General features: G+C 36.5%; 1 protein-coding gene across 9 annotated transcripts in view; it reads left to right on the forward strand.

Moving 5' to 3' along the window:
* The window catches only part of NR2C1 (nuclear receptor subfamily 2 group C member 1), a 62,274-nt gene that overhangs the window by 32,721 nt on the left and 15,734 nt on the right, over nucleotides 1-13,819 (forward strand). For all 9 annotated transcript variants that reach the window (XR_014226325.1, XM_082279705.1, XM_082279708.1 and 6 more), the window contains 7 exons: nucleotides 847-928; nucleotides 2,892-3,071; nucleotides 5,021-5,168; nucleotides 5,268-5,358; nucleotides 6,535-6,719; nucleotides 10,065-10,227; nucleotides 11,640-11,761. Coding sequence is in view for 8 of the 9 variants with exons in the window: in XM_082279705.1 (XP_082135831.1) it covers nucleotides 847-928; nucleotides 2,892-3,071; nucleotides 5,021-5,168; nucleotides 5,268-5,358; nucleotides 6,535-6,719; nucleotides 10,065-10,227; nucleotides 11,640-11,761 (971 nt within the window). In the remaining variant the exon portion in view is untranslated. The remainder of the gene's footprint in view (nucleotides 1-846; nucleotides 929-2,891; nucleotides 3,072-5,020; nucleotides 5,169-5,267; nucleotides 5,359-6,534; nucleotides 6,720-10,064; nucleotides 10,228-11,639; nucleotides 11,762-13,819) is intronic.

Genomic DNA, 13,819 nt, shown 5'->3' on the forward strand with positions numbered 1-13,819 from the left:
CTTTAAGACACAGTAGAAGTTAAAAACTCTTCAATCTTCTAAACTGTATTCTCTTTTTAATGAGAAGAATTTTTTTTTCTTTTCTGTGTCAGGATGGTGTTGGGTTGTTACTTGTGATTCGTGTGTTCCTTTTTTAAATGGAGTTTTTGCTGTGCTTTATTTATGTTGCAGTGGGATAGTTTTCAAAGCTTAAGTGGAAGGTTCTGATGCCTACCCTGTAGTACTGGAATTCTAAAATTATGTGGTTACAAAGCTTTACAGGTACCAGAGATAAATGAATGAGACAAGACAAGAATACCTGAGTAATGTCAAACTGTTACTGAAAGCCAAACTATAATACTAATTGATAATGATAGTGTCCAGAGTACATCTTCTTTTGGTTCAAGTTTGTGTGTATTATAAAAAAAGGAGTCAATAAACCTCAGTGTAGATCTGGTAGCCTTTACAAGGGATTTTTTTGTTCCATCTGTTTAATGCTTAAGTCTTCTTTTGTACTATGGATGAGTCATTAGTATATAAGTATAAAATGGAACAAAAGGTAAGAGTATGCTGATGCTAAAAGTTTTTCAAAATGCCAGTCCATTTCGCAGAATTAGTGTTTAGATAAATGAAATCTTGAATTCTTCTCAGAAGCATAACAAAAGTCTTGTTCCCTCCTGACAAGGAGCACAGTGGCATGGCAGGTAATTACTTTGTGTCTCTGAAGACTATTAGATGTAATGAAGAAAACATGATACTTTGTAGATTTAGTCCCCTATCTTAGACAAAAACCAAGAGCATGAGATGTATTTTACTATCTAGATGGTAAGAAAAAGAAAAATTAAATTCTTTCACACTTTTTTTCAGATTTTAACAGACAACTCACCCAATGAACAGGGCTTAAATAAAGTGTTTGATCTGTGTGTTGTATGTGGAGACAAAGCATCAGGTATTTATTTTTTTTCTTTCCTTTTTCTTTTAAGGTAGTGCAATTTTATAAAAGCAGTTTAAAATTTTTATAACAGTTTGCATGCATATACATATATAAATCTCTTTACATGTGGTGGAGAATTACACTAAATGGTACTCTAGTGTTCATGGATAGGATTTATTGTTGTTTAATATAGAATCATAAAATATCCTGAGTTGTAAGGGACCCACAAGGATCACTGAAGTCCAACTCCCAGCCCTGCACAGCACCATCCCCATGAGTCACACCATGTACCTGAGAGCATTGTCCAAACACTTCTTGAGCTCTCTCAGGTTTGATGCTGTGACCACTGCCCTGGGAAGCCTGTTCCAGTGCCCAACCACCCTCTGGGTAAAGAACCTTTTTCCTAACATCTATCCTAAAATCCCCCAGACCAACTTCATGCCATTCCCTTTGGTCCTGTCACCGGAGTGAGGAGGTTGGTGCCTGCCCCTCCATTTCCCCTAGTGAGGAACCTGCGAGGTCTCCTTTCAGTGGGGAGCAAACTTCCTAGAAAATAAAATCAATTACAGTTTTTTTTCCCAAAAATTGGCAAAGTTTAACGTTAAAAATGCAGTTGCTAGAGCTTTAAATACATGTCAGACTTCACTCATCTTGAGGAAATTTCTGCCAAGCATAAGGCAAAGATCTGGTTGGTGTATTCTGATTGTTAACACTTCTCTGACTCTCCAGTGGAGGGCTGGAGTCTCCGTTGAGGGGCTGGAGATCCCAGGAGGTGTTCCTCCTGTGCTGGCCTTGGAGTATTGGGTAGTGGTAATGACTTTGGGGAGACTGCCATGTTTCTCTGAGCATCTGTAGGTTTTGGGGAGCCTCCCATGTCACAAACAATGTCATGAAAACTGCTTTGCAGACACTTCCAAGCTGGAATCCAAGAAGCTACAGCAAAGAGGAGGTGCAGAAGCAGCATGCACGAGTATTTTACAGAATGAATATTCATAATCCAGCTTCTGCAAAAATGTTTCACACATTATTCTTTTAATATATATTATGCTTTTGAAATTTCACATTTTAGTAGTGGTAAAAAGGTTGTGAAAGGAATCTAGAAAACCTGTTAGAATTTCTAGAAACTTCTGGAAAGAATCTAAAAGTGTTTTCTCCTAAATTGGGTCATGTTTGTGATTTATTTTTGTAATGTGCTGTAAGTACTTAAGGGATTCATAAATCGAAATTGTTGTAACTGCCAAGGATGCCCTCAATCCTTTTTAGTAATGTTTATAGTTTATGCAAAATAAAAATAATTTACTTCTAAAAATAATTTTCAAACTTACTTTCTGTAGTATATCATAGAAATTTTTATATTATACAGAAAACTCACAGAACTGGTCTTCAAAAAAAAAAAAAAGAGTTGTAGCGATTCTAAATTATTCTTTCATTGATGTTTTACTGCAAGAACTATGGAGGTACCATTACCCTGTTAGGAAAATGAAAGATGAAAGCAAAGCTTTGAAGTGACTGCCTACTGCTGTCAAATGCCAATGCCATGTTTGCACTTTCCAAGGTTTCATTAGATTTAATGCATACAATTTTGACAGCTGAACTTGTAATGAGCAATCACAGGGATTGTCTGTAGGAAAAATTGCTAGAGAAATGTATAAATTAAAATATTTTTTGCTGTATTCTTGCTAACCTGTTTTCTTAGCCTTTTTTAACACTACTGTCAACAGATAAGGAAATAACTTAATAAGCAGCTTGCCTATTTGTAAAATCCTGTTCACATGCTTTGAACTAGAGAAATGGCTCACTTGCTTTTCTATGTTGTTTTATAGCCTCAATATATTTTAAGATCTGAAACCCATGGGGAAAAAGAGTGTTCTTTTTGTGGGTAAAATAGCTGATACTTTGTTTTTAATAAACATGAAGTCTAAAAAAAAAACATTCTACTGTAAAATTAATGTCATGCTTTCTGGTACTTTGTAACTAGGGCGTCATTATGGAGCAGTAACTTGTGAGGGATGCAAAGGATTCTTTAAAAGGAGTATACGGAAGAATTTAGTTTATTCCTGCCGAGGAACAAAAGACTGTGTCATTAACAAACACCACCGGAATCGCTGTCAGTATTGCAGGCTGCAGAGATGCATCGCCTTCGGGATGAAACAAGATTGTAAGTCTGAATAAGAGCAAATTGCTTTCCCTGGCAGCTACTTCGTGCTACAAAAGATATGCTTTGTATAGATACAAATTGTTATCTTGATTATATATTTTTAAATCATTGTATCTTTTTCGTTTAAAGAACTGTACAAGTTTGGTGTATCAGAAATACAAAATGCTTTCGAGTGTTTGCTTTAAAAGCTTAAGAAGCTCATCCCATGTGATGAAAGTGAGTGAATTGTTACTCCTATGTGGCAAATATAAAGCATGTCTGCATTTTTTTAATGCAGTTCAACTTTTTTATGTGTAAATTAAGCTACTGAATTTTTTGAATTCTACTTCCTTTCGGTTTTTCCATAACTGAGATTACTGGCAATTACTGTTCACTTTTGGCAAAGCTCTGCAGAGACAGTTATTTACAAGGCAGAGATCCATAGTGATCTAAAGTTTAGTTCTTACCAATTCCTGCAGATTCCAAGTTCCTTTTTAGCCTTCCATACATTAGATGTAGTGGTATTGGAATATCACAGCAGTATCAGAATACTAAATGCACAGAAAATCACACAAAACACAAATTCTTCAGACCTAATACTGTGACGCTGCTGCTGCATACAGTATTGGTCTTGTTCTCTGCTTTCTGTCACCCTGTTCTTATTTGGCTGACCCTCTTGAACCTCTGTGGACATTTTCCTCCTTACAGCCCTGCTTCTCTCAGCAGAAATCAGTAACACAGAGGAAATTAATTCAGAAAGGGAGGAAAAGCTGGGACAGTGAAAGTGGATCTTTACCCTCTAGTTCAGCTGACAGTTATGTAAGAAAAGGCCCCTCCACAGAAGACTTTATAAGCAGAACAAATTCTCTGGGGTTAGGGATCGGAAGGCAGGAAAATAATCTCTGGGTCACGGGGGAATACTGAGTAGGGGAGAGGATTGTTTGGTGATAAGTCTCATTCCTCAATGGGGTGGGAAAAGGAAAGAAAACTTAGCATCATCCCTGACTGTAGCTCCCTCAGTGGGGGTTATTTGTCCCTTGAATAAGCCTTGGCCTTTTCTCAGCAGTCAGACCCTGCTAGTGAGCACAGTGTTTGCAAAGAAAGATGAAATACTTGCCTCCCTCTCCCACCCTTTAAAGCACTATTTCTGGGTTGCAGGTTGGCTTCAATGGCATTGTCAGTTTTTGATACTATGACATTTGAGGTTTTAAGATATTTATCAGTATCAGTGTAAAAGTTTGAATAGCATCATAGTCTACTGCTTTCTTGAAAAGTTTTTAATGTTTTATCTCAAGTTACACATTTTTCATATTTCCATTTTCCCCATAGGGGAACTCTTTAAAGCAAGGTGATAAATCTGCAGGCTAAAGCCCAGATTCATTCCACCTTGTTTCACTGAGCCATTCAAATTAAAAATCCACTTCATTTCTGAAGTCAGTGACTGTGAGTCAGGGTGTTGCCCAGATTGATCTTAAATGGTCTGAACTGAACTTTTTGAATATACCTTTCCCTCTGTATTGTCAAAGGTCCTAATTCGAGAAGCTTCTTTAAGAGCATGAAGTTACGTGGGTTCAACACAGACTCACAATCCATAGAAAACGTACCATGAGTCCTTTACAAAGGAAGTGAGAGTGTGGGATAGTGAAACTGAGAGAATGAGAAGATTTAAGCTTCCACTTTGATTCAAGTTAAAAACGAAGGGATGTCTCCCTTAATTGTAACTTGAAAATGCTACATATGTTTGGTCTCAGACTTTGACTACTACATCATTTCACTTATAACTCATCAAGTCAGTGTGCTGGTTTTTATCTAACTTGTTAGCTTGTTGGTTATGGTATATATTTTATATATGTTTTAGTTATTTTCAGAATTATAAATTATATTAAATTGAATATTAAATAAAGAAAAAAGTATTATTTCTTAGTCTGTAATTCAGGGTGTGATTTAATAGTTGGGTATTATTTGTGTAGCTGTACAGTGTGAGAGGAAACCTATTGAAGTGTCAAGAGAAAAATCTTCTAACTGTGCAGCTTCTACAGAAAAGATCTACATTCGGAAAGATCTTCGTAGTCCATTAGCTGCAACCCCAACTTTTGTAACAGACAATGAAACAGCAAGGTATGTAAATTGGATTCAGAAGTGGCTATCTCTGTTCTGAAAAAGGAAAATTCAATTTTCAAATTAATCAAAATGAAAACTTGTGCTGTTTTCTGTCAGATCAACAGGTTTGCTGGAATCAGGAATGTTTGTTAACATTCATCCATCTGCAATAAAAAGTGAGCCTACTGTGCTGATGACTCCAGATAAGGTATGTGATGATATGACTGATATAATAAGTAGAGCTACTTGCTGTAATTGTATATGTAAGGAGAGAAGGGTGTTTTATTTGGTTAATCTTTAAAACACTCCTTTATAATATTCACCTGTGTTATAAATGCCTTCTCTTCAGAAGAATCCTCTTAGCCTCACACAGTACAAATGCTGAAAACACTACAAAGCAAATGCCCTTTTTTCATGTTTTTAGAGAGCTTTAAGGGCTGTATTATTTTAATTTTTGTGTTGGGATAATCCTGACACTTGGCTCATTCTTTTGCACAAATAAAATGAGGTGTTCACAAAACTTCTCTTGGCATTACCACAGTGCATATTATAAATATGGTTGGATTTTTTTCTCCGGAATCACTGTTTTTTTGGCAAAGCTGATAAGACCTATCTCATCAACAATCTTATTTCTAAACTGGTTTTCCTTTGTTTCCATTTTGTTGCACATACTGATCCACTAAAGCCATGTGGTAGCTTCCTCACATATGCACAGTAGGAAGCGTTCGTGTTTTTCTAGCTGATACTAAATTACCTCATACTGTTTTCATGCATTTTGCTTTGCTTGCTCTGTCTGGTGTTAGCAGCAGCATACTTGTCTGTAGTAATGTACTTTTTTTTTTTGGTGGGACACATCTTACCGCCTCTCTGAGTTATTAGCCAGTACTGAATCACTTTGTTCCTTCGCAGTTAAACAAAGACATAAACACCAAAAGGCTCCAGCAGAATTCTTTTTCTGCCTGTTTATAAAGGTGACTTTCCATGCATTCCTTCTTCTCAGACATTCTTCTACCCTATTACTACTGACTCATTTACATGGGGAAGGAAGATGCTAAAAATAAAATCTGGAGCAGTCATATATTCCTGGTGATGGACTAGTGCATAGATAAGTGAAATCTTCTTTCTGCACTTGCTTACCATCAGAAGTATTCTTTCTGAAAGTGATAGCTATTACTTTCACAAGTGAATGTCAAAATATTTCATCTTTTAGATGCAGTGCAGTGTCTAATTTCTGTATTGTGGCTACCCATGTACTGAGAACAGTTTTTTTACAGGTATCTCTTTGCACATGCTCAATTCTTTGTTTATGCGAAAGTTAGACTCTTCTCTTGCAGGTTAACTGCTGCCAATTAACTGAGAATTAAAAACTATTTTTTTCCCTTAGGTAGAAGCATGTCAAGGAGATTTAAGTACACTGGCAAATGTGGTGACTTCATTAGCAAATCTCAGTAAATGCAAAGACATGTCACAAAGCAGTACAGAGCTATCCATGATTGAGAGTTTAAGTAATGGAGATGCATCATTATCTGAATCCAAGCAGGAAGAACAAGCTAGTAGTGATGTTACAAGGTAAGGCATGTTACACTTAAAAATACTATTCTTTCCAAGAAGGTGTCTGTCAATTCAGACCATTAATTAAATCATCACAATGTAGGAAATTTATCTGCTTTAAAAGTAATAGTATATCAGCATAAGCTCATGTAGATGATAAATACTGTAAGATTCTTCCAAGTGAAATCAAAAGAAAGTTCCGTTAGAGAAATAAATCCTTTTAGTTGTTTGTACATGAAATTAATTTCAGTATAAATGTTACAGCTGATGTTCTTACCTTTTGGTTTGCCATACTAAGGTACGTTAGGTCTTGTACTATAGTCTTAGTACTTTGTGTGATCCTGGAAGACTTGTTCTTAAGAGGTCTCATCTGTCTGATAGTTAAATGCTTATAACTATTAATCACTTGAAAAGCATTGTCTTTCTACACGGGAGAAGTTACAGAATTCTCACTATCAATACGAATACATTCACTGAGTATCTTACAAACTTGTGTCTTGCACCGGTTTTAACTGAGCCATTGTGGTGAGCCTATGTGTAAGATGTTCTGTGTGGTATATACAGAACTACACAGAACATCCACAGTTACTCCATCAATCACAATCATGTTCTTCCTTGGTTGTCATCTCATGCAAGCTTCTGACTGCTGTCCCAGCAATATTTTACACACCATCTACATTTTATGTGCAGTCCTATAAGAGTGTGTAAATCCGTTAAGGAGAAAAAGGTGGGCATATAGTGGCTGAAATACTGCATTTCCCCTGTGGTCTCTAATGCTTTGTGTAATTGCAAGCAGATCACTTTTTTTCTGCTCCTTTCTTTATATACTGCTTAGAAGGTCAATCTGACTTCTTATAGATGCTGATTTTGGCCTTTGCTGTGTCCTCCTAGGTAAAGAATGTAAGAATATGCCATATAAGTAGTCTTGTACCATGTGCTGATAGACATCACTCAATACTATGGCTGTTCAAAGACATGTAGTAATCTTTCATTTGCTGGCACTTCCAGATGCTTATTTTTGCCAACTTTAGAGTTTCTGTTCAGTTTAAAAGTCTGTCTATGAAAAGGCATCAGGTTCTCTCAGCCAGAGACCTTAAAAGAGCTCAGACTTGGCATACTCTTGTCAAGTAGGTTACCTAATAGTTTTACAGTGGGGAGGTTCAAGATAAACACTGCTGTGAAAGGGAAGTTGTTACTCAAAGAGAAATGAAAATTTTTCTCTAAATTATTGATTTCCTTGTCAGGCCATATGCCAGCATGATCTAACAGACACAGATGTTTATTGAGGAAGAAGAGTTTAAGGGACTTCAGAGAGCACATTTTATCCATCCATGCTTTTCATATATTTTATTATATTCATTGCTTGCAGCTACAGTAGTTACAGTTTCACTTTTACTGACATAAACTTAGAGTACAACTTTTGCTGCAAGCACCCCAGTGCTTTTATATTGTAATTTTACATGCCTTGTCCTCTAGTGCTTCATGATGTTCTTTCTTTACAGTTCATCTGCAGTTCTGTGTATCTGTTAGTGACTGAGCCTGACAAAAAGAGAACCAAATTATTTGAAGGAAAGGATATCACTGCCTTGTATTTTAATGTTGATTATGCTTTGTTTTCTCACTTTGTGGGCTAGATGTTCATAGCTCCCAGGCAGGCTTTGTTCTAGATTTTCTTTTCTGTGGTGTTTTACCTTACAGTCATTGCTCATGTTGGGGATTCGTGTAGGGAAAGGACTAACCTTGCTGAGCCATGAGGAAGCAAAGCTGCTACTGACTTCTGCTGGCTTACTACTGGCAGTTTATGAGATAGGAGGGAGAAGATTGAAGAACATTGAAGAATGAGTTGGGAAGAAAGTATCATGGGCAGACACGGTTAACAAGTGTACGTGCCCACGCTATTTAAAAAGGACTCTTCAGCCTGTGCTAGAATAAATACAGGATAGTGACAGATGCATATTTTCCTTTTGGGGAAAGGGGAAGTCTGGTTCCTCTCTTAAATTTCTGTCCCTGCCGCATGAAGAGCCCTGCAGAGATTCTGTTGCTTCCTAAAAAGCAGCTGTCACTGAGCTGCTGTGTTCACCTGTTCTGTCTAAGACTGCAAAGAATGAATTGTGGAAGACCTGAAACTCAGATCTTCTAGCAGGAGTCCATAGCATAGTTTCTAGAGCTGAGCCGTGAATGCCTTCCCTTTGTGGCAACTTTGCATATACCAGAGACAGAAGATGGCCCAGGTGTGTCTGTATAGTCCACTTGCGTATGCTCCAGTCACCCTCACGTGTACTCATCAAGGTACGCAGGCTAGTGAGGACCAAAAAGTAGTTCATTTACCATCCCAAACCTTGAGGCAGTGTCAGCAGCTCTTTCATTGTGGTATTTCATTTGGTTGTGAGTAGTTATCTCAAACAGCTCGATTTTTTCAGCATGTTAGTGAATTCATATAGCTAGGGAGTGTGGGGGTAGAGAAGGTGGCCAAGTTACCGAGACTTTGGCATTAAATCAGTGATTTTAGACGCTGTGGTAATAAACATGTCTGTAAGTCGAGAATGAGCTCTACACACAAGCTGATAATCAACTTTTGTAAAAATCTCAGACCTCAGTGCACAGGTTTTTCATGCAACACTATAGAAATGATGCTATTCCTAGGATATATCATCTGTCTGTTGGCAGGGATCAAGTCTGTGTATTTTTGATTGAAGGTGTGTCAGTTGTGTTTCTCAGGTGTATTTGTGAACAGAAAAACAACATGTGTTATCAAGCAGCGAAATATTGAGTAATACATCTGTGCTTGTCCTGACATCTGCCCTCTAGCATTTGTGCTTGTGAAAGCCAAGAGTCACTGCCACACAGCAGAGGGTACTCAGGATTGTATTGAAAGCATGGCAGTGCTTTCTCTTAAATATTTGGAAGCAGTCTTTTCAAATTAAGTTGAAAAATCTAACTACAAGTCATTACTTAACAAAAAAAAATCTTACTCTGTGCTTCATAGCAGTAAAAGCCTGTAAAATTTACATGTGCACTAAGTGACTGTAACAGCAGTCTGATGATTATGTCCTCAAAACGCTCATGCCAGCGCTCTCAGTGAACATCACTAAAGAGATCTTGAAAAGCAAACTGTGATTCAGCAGCACAACCAATATGTCAAAACTGTGAATTTGTTGGCAACTAGTGTAAACAGGATCTGCTGCTAATTTTTGTTTCAGAGTTCGATGGAATGTCAGGAAAAGCATGCTACTGACTTTTATTTTCCAAATCTCACTCTTTGAAACAGACTTTACATACAGGTTTCAGACTTGTGCAGGTTCCTCTTAAATTGAAACGGTCTCTAAAATGAAATTTTCTTTTTGTTTGTTTGTGATCTCACAGGGCATTTGATACTCTTGCAAAAGCATTAACTCCAGGAGAGAGCACAGCATGCCAGAGCTCTGAAAGTATTGATGCCAGTGCACAGCTGCTTGGTGGAGAAACAAGCATGAACATTGTTGAAATAGAGGGGCCACTACTCAGTGATGCTCATGTAGCATTCAGGGTACTGAATAGTTTCTTACTGTTGACTGTTTATAACTGTTTTGACATAGTAATGTACAATAATGATCTGATTAAATTTTATTTTTAATTTCTTAGAGGAGTATTTGTTCAGGTGTTGGCATTCATTTCCAATGAATGAACTGCTTTTGTTCACTGGTTAACTCTTTGGGAAAAAGTACTGTGCTCTGCAGTGGTTCAGCTGCACTGGTTATTTTATAGTTTCTTACCTTAAAAATAGTGGGTAATCCATGCAAAAGGATTTACGTAGACAAATAATTTGCATGGAGTCAGCATTTCACTGCATGAAGCAGGTTCAGCATCCACATTCTCACTTGTTAATGGGTGTATCTGATGCAATCTGCAACTGCATTTTGAGACTTCTAAGTGTGTTTGTCAGTTTCTTCTTTGTGTAGATACCCTGTTTTAGTATGGTATTAATTGACTTAACTACAGTTTCTGTGTTAGTTAGCCATGTATTTTCTGGATTTATTTCTCATTTTACAAGCCTGCAGCAATTCGTTCTATTTTTTTTTCATCATCATAATTTTCATGGACAAATCAAAAAGCTTGTTTATCTGAAAACTTACTCAGTAACAGGCATTTGGTTAAACTTTACCCCTCTTATCAGCATCTGTTTTGATCATTCAAATGAATTTCTCTAATGCAAATGTCAGGGGTTTTTTTAAAAATTGCATTAGCCAGAACATTATATTAAAAAGTATTAATTTCTGAAGACAGAATTACAAGTTCTAAGCTATTTTGGGTCAAATCTCTTTCTTCACATATGCAGGTAACATCACTGATTTTACTTATTAACATTGGGAAGGGTCCTTTCTGATGTATGTTGGTTATATTTTTTGGACTTGGGAGCAGCTGTGTATTAGGTGTTTTACTCAAACAGCAAAAGATTTCTCATGTATTTATTTTTAAAATATTAATTAAAAATAAAAGATGTTTTGTGAAATAGAATTCTCATACACACACACACACACACACACATTCGCTCACTCTCTCTTTCCAGGATTTGTAACTCCTCTAATGTAAGCAACTTCATTCCAGTTACAGTGATTATTCTCTCTTTTTCTTTGAGAATGTCTCAGAAGTTGAGTTTTGAGATTTTCCATCTCCAGTTGTCCCAGACATGAATCTTCGTCTATGAATCAAACGTTTTGTCTTTTTTGTTTCTTTGTAGTTGTATTACATACAGCATGTAATGGTGTGGCTAATAATGCAAAAGGCAGTTATTCTGTTTTGTGTCAGCATTATACCATGTTTATTTAAAAAACAATTTTATTTCTTCACTTAAAGAAACTCAAGACTGAAATTTTCCTAAGCATATTATGAAGAAAGTAAAATAACTGTCTTGCACTTTTTTCTTTATTTCTTTTTTTTTTTTCTACTTTTTTCTTGCAGCTCACCATGCCTTCTCCTATGCCTGATTATCTTAATGTTCACTATATCTGCGAGTCTGCCTCCAGGTTGCTTTTCTTGTCCATGCACTGGGCACGTTCCATTCCATCTTTCCAAGCTTTAGGGTAAGTGTTCAGTTACTCTATTCACTTACATTCTGGATGTGTGCTTTTTAAGTTTCGGTTTTTGCTGTCTTCTTTGGGGACTTTTTAAAATATAAAACTACTAATTAACACTGTTATAAATCTTAATCAGTAAGGCAAATTTTCTGCATCAAAACTACTCCCAGTTTGAGTCCAATTCAGGGCTTTGGTTGGGTTTTGAAGGAAAAAGGAGTAGATTTAAAACAATTGAATGCCCGCACACTGCTGCTTCTTAAATATATTTTGAGAAAATAGGAATTCCTATTAGCTTTTTAATAGCTACAGCCCTGTGCTACATCCTGATGCTTATCAGGCAATCACCAAAAAGAAGTCTGAAATCCCCAAATATTTTTATCCTTATAAGGTGAATTACTAGTAATAATTCTGCCTTTAATGACCTACATGAAGAAAATGGTTAGCTAGGTTCAGCAAACATTCAGAATGAAGTTGTCTAATTTCAGAAGATTTGCCAAAATAAATGGCTCCTGTAATGACAAGGTAATTCTTACTATTGTTTTTGCAGTTTGTATAACATCCTGCTTCTCCATCAGAATTCAGTGTATCACTTAAAATTCTTAAGCTTAGTTTTGTAGTCCATTGCTGATCATCATGAAAAAAATCTCAAAACCGCATGGGGAGAACTGATTAATGTTATTTCAGAAGTAACTTTATGAAGATAGATCAAACAAATAAAGATACTGTATCAGCTCTGACACAAATGGAGAATAAATCATGTTAGTTTGTTCTCATCTGCAGTGTTTCTGTTTAATTCAATATCAAAATAGCCTGTGACTGTCACAGCAAAGAGAATGCCTTTTTAAAATGAGGGATTGTCCCATTTTCCAGGAAAGCTGTCAAAAGCAGGATGATCTGTGATTACCATTTGTGTTTACTCAGATGCTTAAGCCAAATGATTCTACACTTTTTAAGGAAAGATACTCTATTGTGTGTAATTAAGCCTGTGTTTTGGAGAAGGAGAAAGAAATATTCTATAAAGTTAAAGAATAGAAAGGGTAAAAAAATAGGTAAATATGATGCTTTATTTTGGTAGAAATTGTTGCCCTGGAGAATTTCAAAATGCGTAGCACATGATGTCATTCTGAGTTTTTAAAAGGTTTTTGTTACAGAGAGACACTGCAAATTAGTACAAATTAATATTCTAACAACAAATGCGACTTGCTCCTTTGTAGTAGGAGTAAAAGACCTCTCTCCAAAAAGATTTAACAAGAAAAATCTGCACATGCTCTTTTTATCTGTTACTTCACAATCTATTTTTCTGCTTGAGTAAAAAATATGGAGGAGTAAGCTGCCTTAATAGTGTTAATATTCACCTGTGATAGCATTTATAGACCCAGTCAAGATCATGGGTAACAGTATATAAATTACATAAATTCAGCTTTCCTTTGAAGTGCTTAAAATGCAAACTATGTTCAAGTGGAGATTTATTTGAAATTAATGCAGCCTTTATAGTTTGAGCACATTATATCCTATAATTTTGACGTTTAGAAGGGTGACTCATTTCACTTTTAAACTGAAGGGAAATTCATGGAGCATGATGGGTAATGGTTTTGTAAGGAAGATGGATAATTGTACCTAGGTTGTTTCCTCCCTTGGGCAACACTCTCCTTTAGTCACAGCAGGATAGCTAACTTTGACCTAATGATGTAGTTAATGATGCCAGGTACTGATGAGTTCCTCTTCCTACACAGGCATCTTTGTACACAAGAGAGTTTCCTACTGCAACGTTCACCAAGCCGGTTACAGCCTCTTAGTTTTGTGAGGCTGCTTAAGCAAACTTAAGAAGTGGTTTTGGTCTAAGTTTGATCAGCCATAAAGATGCTCTAGATGATATGTTTATCTACACACACGTATCAGATGCGTAGCCAGCACACCCTGTTTTCAGTGGTGCTCAGCAGAGTCCCTTGGACTATGTTAAAGGAGATGAATGAAGATGTGACAAATAAGTGCAGAAGCTGCATGTGCTGGATCATGTCTACCATAATAAGAACTTGATCATAGTAAAAAATACTGCTCTCAGTA

Source organism: Coloeus monedula, assembly GCF_965178545.1.
Source record: "Coloeus monedula genome assembly, chromosome: 4".
Taxonomy (NCBI): Eukaryota; Metazoa; Chordata; class Aves; order Passeriformes; family Corvidae; genus Coloeus; species Coloeus monedula.